A 24,561-nucleotide genomic window follows, 5' to 3' on the forward strand; every position below is an offset into this window, starting at 1 on the left:
CACGGCACTCACTCTAGCCCGGGCAACAAAAGCGAGACTCTGTCTCAAAAAAAAAAAAGAAATATCTGAAGACACAATCTGCTTGCCAGGAATTCACAGTTTAATAGGGTATTTATAAGTTAACTTGGTGAAATTGGAAAACGTTTTCAAATACAGTACCTAGGTCAGAACACTGGTGAGGGTGTGGGAGTTTGTGGGGCATTGGGAACTCCCACGCCCACTGAATGACCTCATGTATCTGGAGATATGAAGAGGGAAATCCTGTGATTCCTTCATTGTCTGACTTGATTTCCTTTTTTCCTTTGCTTTTTTCCTTTCCCGTAAGTTGGGATACTGTTGAGGTGCCAGAGTCAAGAATATGAGACACTCTAGAAATGACAGTGCCAACGAGATGAGTTACAAAAAGTAAAGTGTTCATTGCCTTTAGCTCACCCCTCATCAAGTCTGTTGAAAACTTGCAAAACTGGACAGCCACGGCTGCCTTCATTTTTGGGGGGTTTCCTTTTAATAGCTGATTATCTTCATAGGACAGTTGGGCTTTGCATCAGGATTGCACCAAAATTTACTGGAATTATCACTCCTCCAGGGGAAAAATTTTTTTGAAAATTGGAATTGTAAAATGGGGTATTTATTTAGAATTCAGAATTGTACCTCCTTGGAGAGAAAGGAGATGAAAAACTGGAACTATAAATTACTTCTTTATATTACTGGCCATAGTTAATTAAGAAGTTATAAATAGACATTTAACGCAGTCTTTTTTTCTGATAACTGATGGGAGAATTAAGAGGTCTGGATCACATCTTTTTTGTTTACAGCACAGTGAAGATTATCTGCTTTTTAAGTCTATTATATCTACTTGGTTTGTGTTTGCAAAGACATGATGAAAGCTCTGTCTTTTGTTGTTATCTGAATGATTTCTCAGGATATTTTTGTACCGTTGAGAAACACTGCCATTACCAGTTAATTCTGTGAACAACAAGGGTTGGGGTGGGGGAAGTGAATCTTTAATTGAAATAGTTAATATAACTGCTTATATAGAGGTCTTTTTTTTTTTTTTTTAAAGCCAGTCAAATTTAGCAGTGGGGGGTTGAATACCAACTTTAGTGACACTAATGTTAGTAAGTTCTGATAGCCTACTACCATCGGACCAGCCTATAGAGAGAGGTCTTTTATACTGGAAGAAATTTCACTTTGGTGACCACTGAGTTGCTCTCCAATGTTGTCACTATGTATTTTACTTTTCCTTATGGACTCCACTTATTTATCATAAGATGTTGTCTTTCGTTGTACTACACATTTTAAGTCAACTGATAGGCCGGGCATGGTGGCTCACGCCTGTAATCCCAGCACTTTGGGAGTCTGAGGCAGGGGAATCACTTAAGCCTAGAAGTTCATGACCAGCCTGGGCAACATAAGGAGACTCTGTCTCTACCAAAAAGAAAAAAGAAGTCCACCAATGAAGGCAGTTAAGATCATCAGAGGTTTTCTTTTTAAGTTTCTTTTTTTCTTTTTAAGGCCAACATGAAAATGAGGTTTATTGAAGATCGAAAGATAGGATTGTAGAGCAAAAGCAAGATAGAGGTTTACAGAGTGTGATACATATGCCACAGATGATGACCAGACCCATTGCTGCAGCAAAGGGAGAGCAAAAGGAAGGGTGCAAAAAGGTCTTTTTAAGTTTCATGGATGCCTTTGAATGCTGCTTAATCATCTAAGACAGGGGTTTCCAAACCTTTCTTTTTCCAAACCTTTTAGTAAGTTGGGGACTGGGACTGGGACTTTGTGATTTTAGAGTTTCCCGGGTGATTCTTGTTTGGGATCCTCTTGTCTAAAGCACAAGCTGGAGAGAGGAGGAAATGGATTGGCAAGAAAGATAGGGGGGTAAGTGAACAGGATACATGAGGTAGGGGACAGCAGAAGAAGAAAGACGCGATTGTTGTATGGTGATAGCTGTGCTGTCAGTTGTATGCCAGAGGCCAACCAAGTGGGGGAAAAATTAATTTTCATCACATGAATAGATTTGTTTCCTTCCCAGGAGTATCGGAGGCCTAATTATTGTCATAGTTCTCAGTAACTTTATAAGGGCCGTGGGGAAGAATGGCATAATAGAGACTGGCGTCTCATACCCAGCATGCCTGACTTTTTCTAAATACTCTCAGCTCCCTTGCCTTTCTCCTGATGAACTTTCTTAGAAGACTCTGGTTTCACCGCGTCTTGTATTCAATCCCACAATTACTTGAGGGGCTACTATTAAAGCGCTGTACTAGGGCTATAAGAAGGTGCTAGTATGATTCAAACAATCTGGTGTCATGATGCCATCCTGATTTTAGTTAATCTAGTGGGCTGGCTTGCCTCACAAGTAACTGTGATGATCATATTTTTTATGCCAAACACATGCCAGGGTCGGAGCATACAGATGTAGTGAAGGAATTGGTGGGATGGGATATTTGAAATAAGAATTGTTCTGGAAAATCTAGAATGTAAGGCTCTATCTTTAGCACTGTTTTATGTACTGCACAATTAGTATTTATATAATAGAATGGTGTGCCTTGTTATGTTGTGTATCTTTTTATTTTTCCACCTCTCTCTCTCTCAAGGTTGAAAGTTACTTGAAGTCCAGAACAAGATCTTAGTCCTCTTCGTAGTCACAGAGCCCATAAGCATGATAAGTGTTTGTTGATGGTGATATGTAATGTCACCTGCCCAAGTGTAGGCATCCCCTTCCATAGATACTTGATCTGCTGTTCTCTCTGGCAAGACCCCATGTGCTGCTACAGAGGAACTGTTGTCACCTGGAACTATTTCCATAGCAGTGTGGAGGAGGGAAGGACAGAGAAGAATCAATGAGCAGGCTAGGTTCAGTGGTCAAACCTATAACCTTGGCACTTCAGGAGGCCAAGGTGGGAGGTTCACTCAAGGCCAGGAGTTCAAGACCCTCCTGAGCAACATAGCAAGCCCTCTTCTCTATAAAAAATAAGAAAAATTAGCTGGGCATGATGATGCACACCTGTAGTCCCAGCTACTTGGGAAACTAAAGCAGGAGGATCCCTTGAGCCCCGGAGTTTAAGGTTGAAGTGAGCTATAATGTTATTGCACTCTAGCCCAGACAACAGAGCAAGACCCTGTCTTAAAAAAAAAAAAAAAAAAAGAGCAAAACTGAATGTGGGTTTCAAGAGAGGTTTAGATAGAGTGTTCGATTGGAAGATGAAAAACCAAACATAGGCCAGGCACGGTGCCTCACGCCTGTAATCCTAGCACTCTGGAAGGCCGAGGTGGAGGATCGCTTGAGCTTAGTAGTTTGAGATCAGCCTTAGCAAGAGCGAGACGCCCCTTGCACCCTGCCCCCAAAATAGAAAAATCTAGCCAGGCTTAGTGCCACATGCCTGTAGTCCCAGCTACTCAGGAGGCTGAGGAAGGAGGATACCTTGAGCCCAGGAGTTTGAGGCTACAGTGAGCTATGATGGTGCCACTGCACTCCAGCTGCCTGGGCAACAGAACAAGACTCTGTCTCAAACAAAACAGAAACAAAAAAAGCAAACATAGTGAAGTGGGGCCTGGGCCATCCTCTCATTTCTGTCTAGAAGACATTAAACCTTCACTCCCTTCTTTTTCTATAGGAAGGATAGTCAGGCCTTCTCTTTGCTTAGTAATAGCAGGTATCCCACTAATTAGAAAATAACTTTAAAAAACCATTCCATTCCTCTACTATACGCTTGGGTATCAGTCTCTGCCAAATTTCCAAATGTCTATGCTCAATGTCATGTTTGTCCTGCTTTTTAAGACTTGTGTTTATAAAAAGACATAGTAGCGGACCCAAAAGGAGAAAAATGTGGGGTGACTAGCTGTTAGTAGGTTATGCTTTTCTGCCTTTGCATGTGGCTTTTCCAGTTATTTAAGATAGGCAAAAAAAAAAACCAAAAACCCAAAAAAACACAATGTTTTTCCTGCTCCACTTTCACAGTCACTCAACACAACATTACTGACACCAGATGTGTGGGGGTTGTTTCCCCACAAACCAAACACTTCTCCAGTGGATACCAGCTGATTGTCTCCTAATTCAATTAAATCCCAACACTATCTATCTGAAGATAGGGCCAGGTCTCACAGGTGAGGGCTCAGTCTCACAGACTACCCCTCACTTCACATACCAGCTTCAAGTAGTAGATTGTCACTTACACTTCTGACCTTACGGCTATAAATCAGGGTTCTCACGACCCCCTCCTTAGGTTCAATTGATTTGCTAGAGTGGCTCACAGGACTCAGGGAAACGTATTACATTTATCTATTTATTATAAAGGATATTTAAAAGGTTACAGGTGAACAGCGAGATAGGGGAGACGCATAGTGCGAGGCAAGCAGGAAGGAGCATAGAGCTTCGTGCCCTCTCTGGAACTTTTGCGTGTTAAGGAAGGAACTGCCAGGTGTTCAGCTGTCCAGAAGCTAATGCAAACTCTGTCCTTTGGGTTTTTATGGAGGCTTCATTTCATAGGCATGATTGATTACATCGGTGATCAACTCAACCTTTAGCTCCTCTCCCCTCCCAAAAGGTTACATGGAGTTGGAACTTCTTTCAGTTCCACCCCCTCTAATTGCATGGTTGGTTCTCCTGGTTCCCCAGGAGCCCACCAAGAGTTGCTTTATTAGAACAAAAGATGCTCCTATTACCCAGGAAATACTAAAGGATTTAGGAGCTTTGTGCCAGAGCTCCTGTCACTTGGGAAATTGCAAAGTTCTTAGGAGCTCTGTGTCAGAAACTGGGGGCAAAGACCAAATATATATGTGTATATATGTCATTTATTATAAATCACAATATCACACTAATGCATATGCCCAAATTTTAAAGGAGTCAGCCTAGTCAAGTGCAAATTCCTAAAGGTAGAAGGATGAAGAAACAGTAGTATCAGACCATTTGGCAAGTATGCAGTCATCCCTGGGTATCTGTGGAGGATTGGTTCTAGCACCCCCTCAGCGTACCAAAATCCACGGATGCTCGAGTCCCTTATAGAATATGGTGTAGTATTAAATATTTGCATATAACCTATGCATATCTTCCTGTATATTTTAAATCATTTCTAGATTATTTGTAATACATAACAAAATGTGAATGCCATGTAAATTTTGTTATACTGTATAGGTTAGGTAATAATGTCAAGGAAAAAAGTCTGTACATGTGTAGTACAGGTGCAGATTTTTTTCCTGAATTTTTGATCCAAAGTTGGTTGAATTCATGGATGTGAAACCCACAGATACGGAGGGCCAAGTGTACTGTATTGAGCCTCTAAGGTGTACAGAGTATTGGCACTGAGGGAATGTGCAAAAACAGCAACAAACCCAACGTAGTCCTTGTTCACTAGGAGTTGGCTGTTACCTTGGGAAGACCCAAAACAATAAAAATACTTTATGAGGTTTATGATTGTCATTTTGACACTCAGTGTTTTGGGAGGTCAGGGGAAGTTAAAGAGCTGAGAAATGGAGAAGCTAGGAGAACCTGCACTAAACCCACCAGCGTTAGGTAAATGACAGAGTAGGAAGAGAAGAGAAGGAAGGAGAAACCAAAGAAAGGGGAAATCCATCTTAGACCACTCAGGGGCCTTGCTAAAAACATTACCCACAAAAAGAGAATGTCATTCATAAAGAGACTCCTTCTAGAACAGGGATTCTTAACCTGAAATGCTGGGTCCACAGATGAACTTTGGGAGCATGTGGTGGCCCTGGAATGGCACAGGCAGCATTTTTTTTTAATAAGTGATCATCCTGGAGAGAGAATCCAAAGACTTGATCTGATTATCAAAGAGATTTGTAACCAAAAAAGGCAAGGATTGTTCTGACAAATACCCTTCCTTCCTATCTTCAGAAGTGTACATTTCTGATTTTGTGTCTTCAGATGAGGAGGTATTTGAGTGGAAGATTAAAGACAGAAACCCTAGGATATTCCTTTGTAAACAAACAGCCTTTCACCAAACACCAACTGTCATGGGACTTGTATGAGTTCATGTCCAAAGGACAGCATGTTCCCACGGGTAGGCAGTGATCTAATCTGGTTCCTAGGAGATAGGGCACTGCCCGAGGCCACAGCACCCTCACTGGCTAGTGTGGGTGAGGCAGAGGTGTTCAAGGCTCAAGGTCTGCCCTCAGGACCCCTACAGTCCCATGTGGCTGGTTAGTGTATCCACCTGTCCATACTTAGGGTTAGAGCTAAGTATGAATATTGGGGATAGGATGAGTTGAAGACACAGAATCCACATGGTTTTTGGAAGGTCATGAAGTTTTCAAGGAGCTGTTAGACTATTGGAAACAAGGTGTGAAAGAGAAGCCCTGGCCCAGCAGCCTGAAAGTCCTGGGCATGTCCCGGAACAGTGGCTAATCCAGGACCAGCTTCCCACTGCTGCATTTGACATACAGGCCTAAAAGACCCTGCCCAGGGCTGCTGGTTACTTAGCATACGCAGTGGAAATGGCGGCCGGTTGTTTAATTGAGTGTCCTTGCTCTCCTACACCACAGCTGAGCAAACTTGGCCAAGCTCAGGGGCCCTAAAGGAACTGGAGGAGCTGAGCTCCTGAGCTCCTTTGGCCTTCCCTCTCCCCAACTCCTCGCTTTAACCATGGAAGCTCCATTTACTTGCTTTACATGTTGGCCTTTGGTGTAGGGTTTTGTTTGAAAAAGGCTTGAGTGTAGCTCTCACAGCACTGGGGAGCCTGCTTCTCTGACTTTTCTGGCCTATAAACTATTGGACACTCCCCATTTTGTCTGCTTTTTCCTAAAGTTATTCATTCCTTGTTGCCTAATCATGTCCTCAGTCAATAGTTGACGTTCTGGACTACTTGAATTTCCTCTGGATAATGATTAATGGGAATAATGTTTGACTAGTTCTGGGCAACTCTTGGGAATTACAGGAATTAAACAACTTTAATGCACCTAGTTCGTGGGCACTGCCTCATTGGAAAAGATGGAACAGGAGTTATTGAGTTTTACGGTGGCAAACTGCTGGGGTTTTTTTGCATTTTTTTTCTTTTCAGTAAATTGTGATAACTGTAGCATTTCCCCTTGTGATCATGATAACCTAATGCCTTGGTGTATTTACCCTAAAATGTGCATAGAGACGGGATGTGGGCTTGTTATGAAGCTGTGTGCTATTGCTGTTTTGTGATTGGCCCCTTCCCTAGGGGAACAGACATGAAGAGACCCTGCTGCTGTTGTGAAATCCAGATTCTAAGGACAACTGCGGCGGATACAGAAGTTTTTCACAGATGCAGACATCCAGGAGTGTCAGTAGAGATGGGGTCTCACTATGTTCCTCAGGATGGTCTCGAACTCCTGGCCTCAAGCAGTCCTCCCACTTTGGCCTCCCAAAGTGCTAAGAGTATAGGCATAAGCCACCCCATGCCCAGTCTGCTCGATTTTGAGAATACCTCACATTCTGGAAGTCATTCATTCAGTCAACAAACCCTGATTCGATGTGTGCCCCATGTTGGGGAATAGGAGACAAAGATAAATGAACTGTCATCTGGAAAATAAACATGTAAACAAATAAATACTATAACTGGATCAAATGCTATAATAGATCATAAAAGGATTACTTAGGTTGCTCTTAATGTAATATCAGACCGCCAGTATCATCACTTAACATTGGTTTTTAGACTTTATTTTTAGAGACGGCACAACGTTTTTTTTGCAAGGTGGGGAAGAAATATAGCAAGGAATAGGGAAGCTTTTCTGGCTGAAGCAGGATGGGGGCGGCCCACAGCCTTACCTGCTTTGATGATAATTAGATTTCTCCCAGTTTCATGTTCTATCTCACAAAGAAGTCAGTAAACACATTTCTGTCAAGGGGTTCACCCCTGCCTGGCTTTGTTACTAAGCTTGCTTTGGATGTTTAGCCTCCAGTGATCCAAATGGGGCCTGTTCCCAGGAAGGTACTGACCCTTTTCATTGTCATCTGTGGGCAGTGCCGAGTTGCCTCACCTACTAACAGCCTCTTCTGTTTTCTGGTAGACATTCAGTTTTCCCAGAAACCTCTGTGAAGGATATTTGGCAAAGGCATGACAAACAGTTTAAAACATAGTGCCGAAACAAATCTCATCTTGTCTCTGTAAATTGATAAACGGATGAGAGAGGTTTAGATTCATGCCCTTTTTTGAACTGCCTTAGCACTGCTTCTGAGGTGGAATAGAGTTTCTGAACTTTGGCACTTTTGACATTTTGGACTGGATTGTTTGTGATAGTGAAGGGGGTGTGTGTGCTCTCTGTGCACTGTAGGATATTGATTGAGCAGCACCCCTGAACTCTACCCACTAGATGCCAGTAGTATACTTCCATCCCCCAGTTGTGACAACTAAACATGTCTCCAGATGTTCCCTGGGGAACAAATTGGACCCTAGTTGAGAAACACTAGGTTGGGGATTGGTTGTTATGAGATAAAAATGTAGATGAGATTTGTCACAAGATCAAGTAAATTTTTCAGTTATCAAAACCTTTGTTTATACTGATAAATTTCTCTAAAGAAACAAAACAAGAAGTGTGCCCTGTCCCCCATCCTGACTCTCGGTAATATGGAGGGTCCTTCACCTAACTCATGTTCAGGGTCTCCTTGGAGGAATTGGACTAAGGTGATCATCTTCCTTTAGGTCTTTTGCAAAATGTATTTCACTAGATATTCCAAGATTTTTCTGTTCCCTTCTTGGTATCTAGTGCTGTTAGAATGAAAATGTAGGTTCTTCATGGTGAGCCTTCAACTCAGTAGACTTGCTGTGGCCTGTAGGGCTTTTCATGGAGACAGTGGTATTTCTGTTTCTTGTTTGAAAGTATATAGGAGTCTTTGTCAATTTTATATTTAAGTGGCATTTTCTTTAGTTTACTAATCAACATCTTATAACATGTCACAGTTTTATAAATCATTAATCTCATCTAATTCTCATCCCTACCTTGCAGAATTGTTATTACTATCCTTTACAGATAAAGAAAGAGACTCTGAGAAATTAAGCAGCTGGTTCAAGTCCGCTCAACTGGTTATGTGTAGATCCAGGGTTTGCTGTCAGTTGTGCCTGTCTAGAGCCTGTGCCTTAACCACAGCCAGGTGCTGCCTCTCCACCTGTGTGGCCAGTAGATTCTCTCGTCGCTGGGCTCACCTCAGTTAACATTTGTTGGGTGCCCACCGTGGGTCAGGCTCTAGCGATCATCACGCAGTTCAGTACACTGCCTCAACTCCTTGTGTGTCGTATGAACATACTGGTATTGTGCTGTGCAGAAAGGACTTTTTTGCATATGTCTGCTATTAGACTTGTTGAACTCATCTTCTAGAACCTTTTAGATGGAGGGATTTAGTCTCCATGTCATAGGATATATACTTACTACAAATACTTAAATTAGTATCTAAATTAATAGTCACATGGCATTTATGCAGATACTGAGTTACCGCCAAGCGACTGTTGTGACGGGAGGCCCTGTCCCGGGAATTCCATCCTGGTGAGGAGAGCGAAGAGCATGGCTGTGGAAACTGCGCACATCTAGGCAGAGTATGCATGGTGGTGTGCTGTCTTTCCCCTTCAATCCTGGAAGGCTTCCTTGAGCTGGAGTATCTAGAATTCTTTCCTAGAAAGCTAGTTTAAGGTCATTTTGCTAAGTAATCACTGTGTCACTTTGATTTTCTGCCCTTAAGTGTGGTTATGAGGTGTTCCAAGTAATTTGTTACTAACAAGGGGGTTTATGAATGCTTTGTCTTAAAAAAATAAGCTTGATTGGGTAAGTCAGCTCTCATTCTGAAAGGCTTTTTAAGGTAGAAGAGAGGGCTGCTGTCATGGCTAACTGCTGGGAATGTCCCATTGCTTGCAATACGTTTTCTCCACCCTCCAGCTCCTGGCTACTCCTGTGGGACCTTGTTGCTCGTGTGCAGATCAGGTCCTGTATACTGAGGGAGGAAAACAGTTGAGGACCCTCATTCTTAGGAACTCCTGGTGCCTTGTTCAGTAAGATAGGGAGTCAGAGGGTGAGATGGAAGCAAGTTGACTGCTCTGCTCCCCTTACCACTCCTTGGGCGTAGGCAGGGCCGGCTGGTAGGGCTGAGAAAGCCAACCCTCCTGCTCTGAGGAGTCCAGTAGCTGCTGCGGCTAGTCCCCTGCCACCGCAGCCACAAGCCTGTGTGGGATGAGCCAGCCACGTGGAGTTATTGGTTCTTGGTCTGGGCTTCTTTTCCTCGCCCCGCCATCCAGCCCCCACCAGAGTCTGGGCAGTCGCTGAGAAGAAGCCTGGGAGTAACACCTAACTCTGCAGGCCTGTGGGGACGTGTGAGATCCCTCACACACCCAGAGGGAGAGGCAGGAGCCACTTTGTTCCACTGACCAAACCTTTCCTGTGGAGTTTCTAATCTTACAAGAAGTTTATGTTAACATACTTCCTATCCATTGTACTGCCATTTCCCAGGCAGAGTATATTTTCAGTAGGCAGAAAGGACTGCTTAGATTTTAAATACTCAACACATGGTTGACACACTTCCAGATTCTTGAAACCAGATACTCTATTTCTCTGTAGTTCCTATGGTGATGGGTGCTGTAGAGATGTGCAGACCCTATTGTGACCTCCCCTTGGTGTAGGGATGCTCTGGAGCCTCTGGTGTCATTGTCCACCGAGGCCTAGCAGGTCTGGCTGCCTCCCTTCAGGCGACGAGTGGTGAGGTATGCCATCCTCCCCTTTGGGACCAGCTTTGGCCTGCACTGTTAGTCAACAAAAGTAGACCTCACCAGGGAACAGTCTTCTCAGGTTGTTGTGTCATCTGAGTGAGCCGAGGTGAGTGTTTTGGGACAGGCTGCAGCAGCTTCTAAATAGTCAGATGGGCCTGTGCCCTTACTTATTGCTCTGAAACGATAGGATATTGCTCACTTTTCATACTAAAACCACATGCTGTAGTTTAACCTCTATGCTGCACACAGAAATGTAGTGTGCTATGAGTGCCTCCATAGGCTGTAGTCTCAGTTTCCATGTTGCTAGTAGTCTGTGGTGACACTAAACTGATCTCACATGCATGACCCAATGAGGATTAGCTAGAGACACAGGGGGAATCGCCTAACTCAGGTTTAGTCCCAACTTGACTGTTAACTCTCTGAGTGACCCTGGACATAGTATTCTCTTGATCTTAGTTTCTTCATAGCCAATGGGACACTGCTTGAAAGTAACTTAGCCTCGTGTACCAGGCCTTGTAGCCTGGATCCTCCTTTGTTGTCCAGGCTACACGCAGTGTAGTCCAGTACTCTGTGCTGTGCACCAGCCTCTCATGGGTGAATCTGAGGGCCTTCGCCTCGGCAAGAATGACTTCTAAGGCTTCCATCTGTTCGTAGAGAGGAAAGCACCTGGGAGCTGATGGCACGTCCAGGTTTTCCAAAATGGCAATGCAGCAGAAGCATCTTAATCACCCATTCTCTTTCCCTCTACCCCCAAATGCTAGTCACTGTCTCTGATAGAAGCTGAAGCTACAGGTGACACAGTTTTTGTGCCTGAGTGAAAGGAAATATGACTGACTACTTATACACAGGACACGTTTTCAAAATTGTTCAAAGTTGGAATAATTTTTGCATAATGGTAACCTAGGGATGGATGACCTAAGGTTTCATCAGCATTTCCTCTGTTAAAACCATTCCAGTGGGATGCCTGATGACTGCTTTGTCCTCCTTATAAAAATCCCACCCAAGGCTGGGTCCAGTGGCTTACGTCTGTAATCCCAGCACTTTGGGAGGCTGAGGCGGGAGGATTGCTTGAGGCCAGGAGATTGAGACATGCTTGAGTAACACAGTCTTTACAAAAAATAAAAGGCTGGTGGTGATGTCACGTGCCTGTAGTCCCAGCTACTTGGGAGGCTGAAGTAGGAGAATCATTTGAGCCCAGGACTATGAGGTTGCCGTGAGCTAGGATGACGCCACGGCACTCTAGCCGGGGCAAAAAGGGGACGGTTTTTTTTAAAAAAAAAAAACAAAAAAAAAAACCCACCCAAGCCATTTAATTAATTGATTACTTTTTAGAGGCGAGGTCTTGCTCTGTTGCCCAGGCTGAAGTGCAGTAATGTAATCATAAGTCACTGCAGCCTTGAACTCCTGGCCTTGATCCATCCTCCCACTTCACTCTCCTGAGTAGCTAGGACTACAGGCATGAGCTACTGTACCTAGCCAGAACCATTTTAGAATTCAGCCAGGGCTTCCACGCCACCCCTCCACCCCCAGGTGCTTGTTATGGGCTTGAGGAATTTTCATTTTTTCAATCCAGAGGCCCATTCTTCTCACATAAATTGAAGTGGCAGTCAGGGAACAGGAGCGAGTCTTATGTTTAGTTCATTTGTAGTAGGAAGGCTCTTTACAAAGACCTATCATTGCACCAGTAACAGTCACTTCCAGGCCCCTTCTCTGAGCTCTTTTCAGTGTTTCAGGTTTCGTCCTTGGAGTCTGCTTGGACTGCTTGCTCAGTTGTATTTCAACGTGGCTGGAGATCCGTGCACTCACCCTCCCCAATTAAGAAAGCCTGCATGACAAGTCTTGGACTTCCTGAACTGATGTCAGTTTCTGAGGTTACTATGAGGCTAGTTAGTGCCTTTAGACTAGTTGGCAGTTGTTTTGCTTTCTCCTTGCTTCTTGCCCAAATGTGCAAGTGCATGTTTAATAAATCTGACTCAAGTGTTTTGTGTCCCCAGAGTCTCCACTGTTGCAGGATCCGCTGTCTGAACTTGCTCTTTATCAAGAGGTAGTAGTTACTCATCCATTCAGTGAACTGTGGGATTGAATTTCCCCAGTGATTGAAATGGAAAGGGGGAGGCTTATGTATAACATTTCCTGAAGAGTGGCAGCACCAGGGTTCAGAAGAGACCTCAGGCCATTTATTCTGTAAATTCAGAAGCTGTTGACCTAGATGATGTGGTTTCCTCACGGTGTTGAGAGTCCTCTGTTTTCTGGTCCTCTGTTTTCTGGTGCCTTGTTGGGTTAGAGCTGATTTAGCCCTCTCTGCTGCCCCCAACTTCCAGCTCAGCCAGCCTCCGGCATCTGCAGTGTGGATATTCTAGCCTGCGGTGGTCACATGTCTCACCTTGGAAAGAACAGATGTTCCCATTTTCTGACACTGCCAGCGAATGAGGTCTGAGTCAGAAGTCCTCAGGTGTGACCTGCCCAGAATTACCTGTGAATTTGTGGGATTTTACATTCTTCCTCTGGGTTTCACAGTCCCCCAGCTGCTTATTCTCACCAGCACCTTTCTCAGTAAGAGATTAGCATTTGAGGCAGCGTTACATTCCATGAAACACCTTCATACCCATTAGCTCACTTGGTCTACACAGCACACTTGAGAAGCCATCAGTGGATGAATAGATTTTAAAAATGTGCTATGTATGCACAATGGAATATCCAGCCTTAAAAAAGAAGGAAATTCTGTCATTTGTGACAACATGGATGAATCTAGTGGACATTATGTTAAGTGAAATAGGCCAAATACCACATCTCACTTATATGTGGAATCTAAAAACGTTGAACTCGTAGAAGTAGAGTATGGAATGGTGGTTACCAGAGGCTGAGGGAGCAGAGAGGTGGACGTGGAAAGGGGAATGTTGGTCAAAGTTTACAAAATTTCAGTTAGACAGGAGCAATAAAGTCTGGTGATTCATTGTGCAGTATAGTGATTACAGTTAATAATATATATTTCAAAATTGCTAAAAGAGTCGATTTTAAATGTTCTTTGTTCAAGGAAATGATAAGTACGTGAAATTTGATTATTCCCCAGTGTATCAACACATCACATTGTATCCCATAAATATATACAATTATTTGTCAATTTAAAATAAAATTTCAAAAAAAACAGTTGAGTCAGATCTGAAGAAAGATTGAACCAGATTTCATACCAGTTAATTTATTATTGTTATTTTGTCTTAGAGACAGGGTCTCACTCTGTCACCCAGGCTGGACTACAGTGGCATGATCATAGCTCACTATAGCCTTGAACTCCTGGGCTCAAGGGATCCTCCTGTCTCAGCCTCCCAAAGTGCTAGGATTAGAGGTGTGAGCCTCTGCACCCAGCCATACCAGTTAATTTAGGGACACATTACCCAATTAAAAATTTGTATTACTTGGTATTTAGAAGTTAACTGTTATTTTCTTGTTACACACACACACAGAAACCTTCAGGTAGCTGGCTTTGTCAGTAGGTGCTCCTCTGCGCATTGCAACAGCTGTAACTCTGGTTGGAGGCTCCCTGGGTGCTGAGCTGTAAGTGATATTGGACCCTGATACACTGAGAGTCTGAGGGAATCTTGATCTGTCTTGTAGGAAGCTTCTGGTTTAACTGGGGAAACAAGATGACAGGAGCGAATGCTGACCTCTAAGAGCCTTCTAGGAAGCAGGCAGGGGACCCCACCCAGGATGATGGTGGGAATTCTGATGCGCAGCCGCAAGGCATTCGGCAGGGAGGGAACGTCAGGGGAGTAGGGTGCAGAGTCTCTGAGCAGCCACTTAGCATCCCTGTGCGTGTGGGATAACAACACTGGCTTATGTCGTGGCATTGCAGGAGATGCAGGAGCTGATCACTGTCAAGTGTCACTATTCCAGTAAGTGGAGGCTTGCAGAATTGTTCTCATTCCAGGGAGCAGGTCACCTTGCCATTCCTTCCTCTCAGCGCTGGCTGGGCTCAGTGAGCTGCCCCCTTCCTTCAGTTGCAGTTTCTCCAGAGAAAAGAAGAAGAAGTCTTTATTGTTCCTTTTTGGATCACGAGATGGGAGATGAATCACATAACGAAGTCTTTAGATTATGTTTACATCTGGCAGCAGTGCACTGTGCTACGTGACCTAAAATTGTTGGACTTGAGTGTCCACAGAGGATTTAACATTTTGGAACACATCTGTTATTTCAGAAGCCCTGGTGCCTTCAACCTGCAATTTACCAGGAGCAAAAGCTTTGAGATGAGTGTTCTGGGTCTGCTGGGCGAGTCTAAAGGAACCTCTTTTGCTGGAAGTAACTGTGATAGGAACGTTGATACTGCCTCTGTCAGGTCAGGTGTCGGAATGAAAACCAGTAGCTCGTAGGTGAACAGCTCGAGTATGGGAATTATGGAGTAGTAGAGGTAGATTTTATAAACAGGGTCACAGTTTTTTGGAAATGGGAAAGAGAGAGGGCAGATTGACCTTTCTGGAATTTGTATACTGATAGCAAAGTAAAGAGGGCCCAGGGACTTCCTGTTGACTGCTTAGTGCAGTGTGGGATCTTCACTGGTTTGCTTGGTTTCTTTTTTCCCTTCCCTTCCTCTTCTTTTCTCCTCTTCCCCTTTTCTTTCCAAGAGAATTGAAGTCACTTTATATAATAAAGCAGCAGCCAGTTAACAACAAAACCAAGTATTTACAACAAAAACCAAGTATTTACAGCTCTCCAAATTCCCCTCCTGTCATTGTCCGTAAACTTACATACTTCTGCACACAGTTGTAGTCAGTGTTTTGGGTCCTTTTTTTTTTTTTTTTTTTTTAAGTAAGTATGTGTAGACTTTTCCATGTGTGAATGCAGCTTATCAGCTTGTCCCGGCTGTGCCAGGATTCCATTGTTCACTGTCGTTTGAGCAGTCCTACCCTTTGTTGTTAAGCCATGTGATTTTTCCCTAATGGCATAGTATGGCTCTTTATTATTTTGGTACAGATTACTATTAATATTTCTCAAAGTGTATTTCTCAGAGTGGAATCTTTTAGGATCTTTTTTTTTTCCTTTGCGGGGCAGCTTCTTGTCGATGTGAGAAGTTAAAGTCCAGAAAGGCTCTACGTTTATGACTCGGCCCCCAGTTTTCTAGGGTTATCAGTAGTTCCTGAAAAGAAAACAGCATTCAAGTGTAGAGGTCAGCCAGACTAAGTTTGGACGTGGAGCTTTTCCAAGAGAAGAATTGTTTCTGCCATTGCAAGGTGCCTCTGAGTGCCACACTACACGGCTATTCCCTTGAAGAACAGTGACTAGGCTGCAGAGGTGGACACAGGCCGCCTCCCCGGCACCAGCCTGGGTGGCTTGAATGTGCTGAGCTTTCCTAGGAGCATTCGTCCCCTCCACCCCCAGCTTCACACGGATGGTTCCTTCAGCCGCCTTGAGGGCTCAGTATTCTTGCCCTTTCCTTCTTAGTCAAATTGGTGCAACAAGTTTTGACTTTAGAAAACCGTAGAAGTAGTGAACAGCAAATTATTTTTGCTATTTTTTTAAATCGCATATTGTTAGTGGTATGCATGAAATCTTTTCCTTCCTTCCTTTTCTTCCCCCCGTTTTTTTTTTTTTTTTTTTTGCTTTGAATGTTTTTACTCAACAAGTATTTATTGAGAATCTAGCATTTTCCATGCCCTGAAGGCTACAGCAGTGGAAAAGACAGCGTGGCCCAGAGTTCGCCTGTCATGGGCTGGGAGGAAGGACTGGGGGGCTGGCAGGCAGAAGTGAGGTTGAAGAGGGTGCGCCTGAGGAGAGAGATGGCACAAATGAAGTGCTGCTAAGAAAATGCCAAAGTGGGACCAGTAGAAGCCAGCTTTCCCTTTCCCTTTGTTTTTTTTTTCTTTTTCTTTCTTTCTTTTTTTTTTTTTAGACAGCGTCTCGCTCTGTTGCCCATGCTGTGGTGCCATGGCAACCTCAAACTCCTGGGCTCAGGCAATCCTCCTGCCTCAGCTTCCCGAGTAGCTGGGACTATAGGCGCGGACCACCATGCCCAGCTATTTTTTTTTTTTTCCTATTTTTAGTTGCCCAGCTAATTTTTTCTGTATTTAGTAGAGATGGGGGCGGGTCTCGCTCTTGTTCAGGCTGGTCTCGAACTCCTGACCCTCAAGCAATCCTCCCACCTCAGCCTCCCAGAGTGCTAGGATTACAGGTGTGAGCCACCCTGCCCAGTATTTTTTTTTTTTTTTTTTGAGACAGGGTCTCCCTCTGTTGCCCAGGCTCTAGAGTATAGTGGTGTCACCATAGCTCACTGCAACCTCAAACTCCTGGCTGAAGTAATCCTCCTTTCTCATCACCCGAGCAGCTGGGACTACAGGTATTACCACACTTGGCTAATTTTTCTATTTTTTTTTTTAGCAACAGGATCTTGCTATGTTGCTTAGGTTGGTCTTTAACTCCTGACCTCAAGTGATTGATCCTCCCACCTCAGCCTCTCAAAGTGCTGGGATTACAGATGTGAACTACCGCTCCAGGCCCCTTTTTGTATTTTTTTTTTTTGAGACAGAGTCTCACTCGGTTCCCCTAGAGTGAGTGCCGTGGCGTCATCCTAGCTCACAGCAACCTCAAACTCCTGGGCTCAAGTGATCCTCCTGCCTCAGCCTCCCGAGTAGCTGGGACTACAGGCATGCGCCACCATGCCCGGCTAATTTTTTCTATATATTTTTAGTTGTCCAGTTAATTTCTTTCTAATTTTAGTAGAGACGGGGTCTCGCTCTTGCTCAGGGTGGTTTCGAATTCCTGAGCTCAAACAATCCGCCCGCCTCTGCCTCCCAGAGAGCTAGGATTACAGGCGTGAGCCACCGCGCCCGGCCCCCTTTTTGTATTTTTAAGGGAAGGAAAAGACTTTGTTGCTTAAGCAAGACTATACTCCCAGAGCTTGCAGTTAATGATCAGATTTAATTACATACACACTCACTGTTGTGCAGCATAATAGTTAGGTGCGAACGGCAGGAAGCTTACCTAAGTGACCACAGTGGGTAACCTGTGCAGGAGATCACACTTGTCCTTGTCTTTGCCTTACTTCACCTGTAAGCATCAGGGGGTCTACAGTCCTCGGGTGCCTGGGGCGTGTCCTCAGCATGGGCTCCGACCACCTGTCTAGAGGCTCTGGGACCCTTTACTGTACCCCTCCCTCTGGGCAGCCCAGCACTCCCCTCCCAGCACCCTCTTCTCTGCTGCCTGAGAACTGAGCAGCCAGAGACCAGTCTTGGCTCTCAGGTCCCCGAGGGTGTGGAGCATAGCCGTTCCTTGTGATGTCTATAAATCAAGGTCAGTGTGGACAAGCCATTAGAAGGCCCCCCTGGGGCTTATTCCGGAGCTGGCAGAGCCTGCCCTGGCCCCTGGGTAAGAGGATGCACAGCTGGGCGTGTTATGCCATCTCTGTGGACCATCCATTTCTGGCTTTGTTCATATTGTTCCCCTGAGCTACAGGTCCTCCCCCTAGCCCCCCTCAAATTCCGTCTGTTTTTGAGGGTCCTTCCCCCAGAAGCCTCTCTGCGTACTGTTCTCTCCATGTGATGACTGCCTGCTGTCCCGTGCTTCTGGACTGCTGTGTCCTGTGCAGTTCATCAGCGTTACTGCAGAGGAGAGTATGTCTGATTTGGAGCCAGGAGAAGGTTCCATTTTCTGAATATTCTATTTTCTGAGCGTTCTCAGACATCATTAAGCCTCAGTCAAAATACAAGTACAATCGTTATCTAACATTTATTCAGTGCTTACCATGTGGCAGGCATCGTGCTATCTGTTCTCCTTTCACTTCCTGAAATTAATCCCAGTGTACAGATGTTAAATCTAAAGGTGAGAGAAGGTTCAGAAAGATCTTGCTCAGTAAACCATGTCCCAAAAGATAACAGAAAAAATGTAACTAGGTATCTAGAGGAAACGGGAAGGATATGTGCCAATATGTTAACCTGTGGGGGGAGGTAGAGGTTGGTTTTTTTCTTCTTCTTTAGCCTTTTGAGGACCGTTTCTTTTATTTCTTTGTCCCCCTCCACACCTGTTTCTGTCCTTGGCCCAGTTTGGCCTGATTTCCTGTCAATAGTTCTCTTTGTGAGTTACTTTCTTAGTTGTTGTTGCTACTGTGCTGCTGTTCATCTGGAACATTCCCCAAATGGACTGCCCCTTACACTGCCAGAGCAGAAGCCTCCAGGGATGGATATGAGTTTGTCGTGTTACGGGACTGTATTTCCCTGGCTGACGAAGGCTCAGCCCTTGCAGCAGGCAGTGGGAATTGATTGGCCAACTTATTTTCTTCAGCCCAGCAGAGTCCTGGGTGGCCTGGGGACAGTCTGCTCGTTTGGTGACTTGTGCAGCGGATGCAGGCTTGTCAAGGTGCCTTTGAGCTGCTGTACTCTACAGGGGAGCTGCTGAGAACGGCCTGGCTTAACTAGGTTCCAGCTGGTGCCCTGCTGGCACTCCTCTCTGCAAAAGGCCTGGCCTCTCTGCAAAAGGCCTGGCCTCTCACGGGCAGCGTGTGTGATGTGGAATGTGTGTGTTGCTTTCCAAGCTCAGAGCTGCTGCTGCTGCTGCTGCTGCCGCTACTGCTTTGGGTTTTTTTTTTTAAGCTTTATTTTGTTTAATATTTTTGGTAACTTTTTATTTCGATACAATTTCAAGCATACAGGAAATTGTAAGAATAGTACAAGGAATTCTTGTACCTCTTTTACCCAGATTCACTAACTGCTAGCATTTTGTCTCATATGCTTTTTTTTTTTTACCCCCCAAAACAGTCTCACTCTGTTGCCCAGGCTAGAGTGCCGTGGCATCAGCCTAGCTCACAGCAACCTCAAACTCCTGGGCTCAAGCGATCCTCCTGCCTCAGCCGCCCAAGTAGCTGGGAGTACAGGCATGCGCCACCATGCCCGGCTAATTTTTCTATTTTTAGTAGAGACGGGGTCTCGCTCTTGCTCAGGCTGGTCCCCAACTCCTGACCTCAAGCAATCCGCCTGCCTCGGCCTCCCAGAGTGCTAGGATTACAGGCGTGAGCCACCTCACCTGGCCTCATCTGCTTTCTTACTTGCGAGTGTCCCCCACCTGCGTGTGTACACATACGCACACGCTTCTCTGGACCATTTGACAGTGAGCTGCAGACAGTGTGCCTCTTTACTTCTGTCTTTCTTAGGAGCAAGGACATTCTCTTACATAATCACAGTATAGTTATTTAAAAACCAGCAAGCTCAGTGTCAATAACAGTGTCCATATTCCGATGTGGTCCCAGTAGTTGCAAAGCTTTATTTTTAAGGAAAGCAATCCTGGGGTGTGTGGGTGTCACCTTGGTTACATTGGCTCAGAGAGCAGAACCTGCAGGGATTTGGGGGAGGTGACTGCTCTGGGTGCCCCTTTACCAGCTCCTTGTGTCTCTACAGGACGAGAGGAGCGAGAGCAGCAAGTACTGCCCTTCGCAACAATGTCAGTGGAAGTGGAGACCTCAGAGGGGGTAGACGAGTCAGAGAAAAAGAACTCTAGGACCTCGGAAAAGGAAAACCACACCAGGTGAGCAGTGGGTGCTGGCTGCATTGAGCCAGGTGGGGTGGTGCCTGCCGTGCTCAGCACACCTGGTTTCCTTGCTACTGGCGCTGGGAGCAGTCATGGGCCATGAGCTGTGGACCCCGGCTGCCTGGTTAGCACAGCGGGGACCGTGTACAGCCCCGGCTGCTCAGCACTGTCCCCATTTGTTCTATTCCGTTATCTTAGCCAAGGAGGCAGGCAGGTGCTGCTGGGAGTACGAGTGATAGGATTTGATGGTAGTACTTCTCCTTTTTTCCTCTCAAAAACCTAAGTTTTTCATCTAGGCTGAGAAAGGGTAATCAGGGACAAGCTGTCTTCTTTTCACAGTGTCTTCTACCACTTAAAATGCGGGAGGAACTCTAACTCTAGGGCAGGCTTTTTTCTACTGTGTAGGACCAGTTCACTCCAAACCTCAAACTGCTGGGCCCTGTTGTGCATTGTTCTTAGCCTCTCACACAGCGCTGTCACTGGCAAAGCTCTGTGAAACAACTGCTGGTAATAAACTGACTCTTGGCACATGGGTGATACGAGCTAATCTAAAGAAGCCAGCAGATGTTGGAACATGAGAGGGCCCAGTTTTTCTTGCTCTAGTAGATGGATCATGTGGACATGTGAGCCCCTGCCGAGGAGCCGCCACTTTTAGGATCATGTTTACTTTTTTTTTTGAGACAGTGTCTTACTTTGTCACCCAGGCTGGAGTGCGGTGGTACAATCATAGCTCACTGCAGCCTTGAACTCCTGGGCTTACATGATCCTCCTGCCTCAGCCTCCTGAACAGCTGGGACTACAGGCATACGCCACCCTCTCTGGCTAATTTTTCTATTTTTTATAGACATGGTGTCTCACTATGTTGTCCAGGCTGGTCTCAAATTCCTGGCCTCAGGCAATCCTCCTGCCTCAGCCTCCCAAAGTGCTGGGATTACAGGCATGAGCCACCGAGCTGGCCAGGATCACACATTTTCTTTTTTTTTTCCTTTTTCTTTTTGGTAAAGACGGGGTCTCACTCTTGCTTAGGCTGGTCTCGAACTGAGCTCAAGCGATCCTCCCACCTTGGTGTCCCAGAGTGCTAGGATTACAGGTGTGAGCCACTGCGCCTGGCCTATCCTGTGTAATCTTGTTAAGCAGCCCAAACCCAAGGTCCTGGCCCCAGCCTCTCATTGACTTCTTCTCATTCTCCTACGCCTAGCCACATGTAGCCCTGAAGAGGCTGTGGGTTCAAGGTGGGAGGAGGGCAGCAGGGCCACCCCAGGAGAGCCACCGTCACAGCCCTTTACAGAGGTGTGTGGATTCCAGGAGGACACGTTCCCAGAGGCAAACTGTTCCCTGGGAAAACCTGCAAACACTGGCAGATTAAAGATGTGTGTTTCTGTGGCCATCAGGTGGCCACAGAAGCAAAGCATCATTCATTTGCCTGGTTCCCAGCAGACACAGACACACAGATAAGGATACTTTTGAGGCAGCGGCCACAGTCATCCCTTGTCTCCTGAGTCATCGGGGCAGACTGCCATGTGTGATTGCCCTGCGTTCCCTGACAAGGCTCTGCCATTTGTGTTGAGTGACGGGTCTAAGCAGCCCTGCCTGCAGTCCAGCATGTGGTCACCCTGGGGTCTGGACTTCGTCTTTCATCCTGTGGTCCTCACTCGGGAGCTGGGAAGGGCCGATTCTCTCTCACACGCACATGCACGTACATCCCGTCTCCACAGAATGGCTGACCTCTCCGAGCTCCTGAAGGAAGGGACCAAGGAAGCACATGACCAGGCAGAAAACACCCAGTTTGTCAAGGACTTCTTGAAGGGCAACATTAAGAAGGAGCTATTTAAGGTTTGTGCCCCTTGGTCATGGATGAGGTTGGGTTCCAGACTTTCATGTGGGGCTGGGGGCCCATGAGAAAGGCGCCCCTGGAGCCACTCTGAGGGAGAAGCTGGCTTTTTCCCACCACTCCATTCTTTCTTGACGTTAAGCTGTGGCTCTCACGGCTTAAACAAACGTAGTGACGTAAAGGAAGCAGAAGTATTCCTGTTGGAAAGAATTCACCACGTCATTCCTTTAAATGTAAAGCTTCCTGGGTGTGTGAAATAATTCACTGTACAAAACCAGCATAGGATTAGGTCTCAGGGGACTGCTTGAGCCTCTGTGCCCAGCCGCTCGGGTGCTGCCGCCGTGCCCGCGGCCCTTTCCCACAGCCTCCCCCGTCGCCCCACAGCTGGCCACCACTGCACTGTACTTCACGTATTCGGCCCTCGAGGAGGAAATGGACCGCAACAAGGACCACCCAGGCTTTGCCCCCTTGTACTTCCCCACGGAGCTGCACCGGAAGGAGGCGCTGACCAAGGACATGCAGTATTTCTTTGGTGACAACTGGGAGGAGCGGGTGCAGTGCTCTGAGGCCGCCCAAAAGTACGTGGAGCGGATCCACTACATAGGGCAGCACGAGCCAGAGCTGCTGGTGGCCCATGCGTACACACGCTACATGGGGGACCTCTCGGGGGGCCAGGTGCTGAAGAAGGTGGCTCAGCGAGCCCTGAAACTCCCCAGCACAGGGGAAGGGACCCAGTTCTACCTGTTCGAGAACGTGGACAATGCCCAGCAGTTCAAGCAGTTCTACCGGGCCAGGATGAACGCCCTGGACCTCAACTTGAAGACCAAAGAGAGGATCGTGGAAGAGGCCATCAAGGCCTTCCAGTACAACATACAGGTACTGCCGGGTGCCTGGGCCACAAAGGGAACCTTTGACAGTGGGAGCAAACCCAGAGCTGCCCAGGAGGGTGTCTGTGGTGTTAGGACAGATGGGCCGCAGTGTGCTGGGAGAAAGCTGAAGGAAGCAGACTGACCACCACAGGGTACAGACCCAGTGGATGGGTCCCAGCACGGAAGGCCTGGTCTGAGAGATGCCACGGGTAGTGTTTTGGGGAAGGGTGAGGGGTCTGGGTGAATGGAGCTGTGTCCTTCCTCACCACAGGACGCTGGTCTTGAGGAGTGGATAATTTCCTCCTTTTTAGCTCTGAGCAGCTCTGCTTGGTAAGTTCAGGGAGAGCCAGTTTTACCAAAGAGAATAAGGAGAATAACTATTTACAAATAGCTTCTAGATGGGGCTGAGCCTGGGGAGACTGATCCTGTCCCCAGATCCCCAGGGAAAGTGGCCATGGGCAGGTGAAGTGCCAAGCTGAGCACAGACCCTGTCAGCCCTCCGTTGAGGCCTCCTGGGGCCACTCAGGATGGGTCTGCCGTGCTGGGGCCTCATTCTCCCATAATCCTATTTTTCTATTGTTTCTTGCTAAAAAAATAACTAGCAGCTAGAAATGGGGATATACTTGTGCCCTCTCCTGTGTCCTGGTGGTTTCAGTGGCTTGAGCTCTCTCAGAGAAGGCCAGGCATGGGGTACATGTCAGGTCAGTTCCCAAGGGACACCCACCACAGCTGGCAGCTTTGTTGGGGTGCTAGCAGCACAGGGGGGCCCCACCTCCCCAAAGTTTGTGCTCAGGAGACATGCCAGGCAGCGCAGCCACCACGCTGGGCTGCTCGCTTTGCTAGCTGCACTCCTGAGCAAGCGCAGCTGCTCAGCTCGCGGGACAGAGATTCTGCTCTGGAAGCAGTGTGGACACACTGCAGGGATGTGGCTCAGTCGATCCCCTGCTCCTGCAGATATTCAACGAACTGGACCAGGCTGGCTCTGCGCTTGCCAGAAAGACCTTGGAGGACGGGCTCCCCGTGCATGATGGGAAAGGAGACGTGCGGAAGTGCCCCTACTACACTGCTCAACAAGACAAAGGTAGGTCTGTGTGTCCGAGCTCCCCACCTGGGGCGGGCAGTCAGTGGCCCCCACTGATGCCATGTCTCCTATGGGTGCTGCCCTGCAGGTGCCCTGGAGGGCAGCAGCTGCCCCTTCTGGACAGCCATGGCTGTGCTAAGGAAGCCCAGCCTCCAGTTCCTTCTGGCTGCCGGCGTGGCCCTGGCTGCTGGACTCTTGGCCTGGTACATGTGAAGGACCCATGACGCCGTGCTGGCACCCTCCTCCCAAGTGACCACTGGCCCACCACCATTTCGACCCCTGACTAAACTACCACCTCAGGTGACTTTTTTAAAACGCTGGGTTTGAGACAGGCAACCAATAAAAGCCAGACGCTAGAGCTTCTGCCTGACAGCATCCTCTCAATGGGCCGGATGCTCACTGGGCACAGGCTGTCGCCCAGGGAGCAGCTAGTGCAGCGTGGCAGGGCGGGCCTGGGCTTCTACACCAGCTCTTCCCTGGGTGCCACATGTCTGAGCCCCAGGCTCGTGCCCTCCCTGCCTCTGTTCTGCAGAACTTGAGCGGCCAGCTTCCCCTGCAGGGGTGAGTGGCCAGTACGGCCGGGCTGCGGCTGTGGGAGGGGGG

General features: G+C 46.7%; 1 protein-coding gene across 2 annotated transcripts in view; it reads left to right on the forward strand.

Annotated features, from left to right (window-relative positions):
• Positions 1-24,317, forward strand: part of HMOX2 (heme oxygenase 2) — a 26,145-nt gene extending 1,828 nt beyond the window's left edge. For both annotated transcript variants that reach the window (XM_012647731.1, XM_012647733.1), the window contains exons 2-6: positions 20,048-20,174; positions 21,893-22,010; positions 22,393-22,884; positions 23,832-23,958; positions 24,047-24,317. In XM_012647731.1, coding sequence (XP_012503185.1) covers positions 20,089-20,174; positions 21,893-22,010; positions 22,393-22,884; positions 23,832-23,958; positions 24,047-24,171 — 948 coding nt within the window. In that variant the 5' untranslated portion in view covers positions 20,048-20,088 and the 3' untranslated portion in view covers positions 24,172-24,317. The remainder of the gene's footprint in view (positions 1-20,047; positions 20,175-21,892; positions 22,011-22,392; positions 22,885-23,831; positions 23,959-24,046) is intronic.
• The last annotated feature ends 244 nt before the right edge of the window (positions 24,318-24,561 follow it).

This window comes from Propithecus coquereli, unplaced genomic scaffold, assembly GCF_000956105.1.
Source record: "Propithecus coquereli isolate 6110/MARCELLA unplaced genomic scaffold, Pcoq_1.0 Scaffold27, whole genome shotgun sequence".
NCBI classification, from domain to species: Eukaryota; Metazoa; Chordata; class Mammalia; order Primates; family Indriidae; genus Propithecus; species Propithecus coquereli.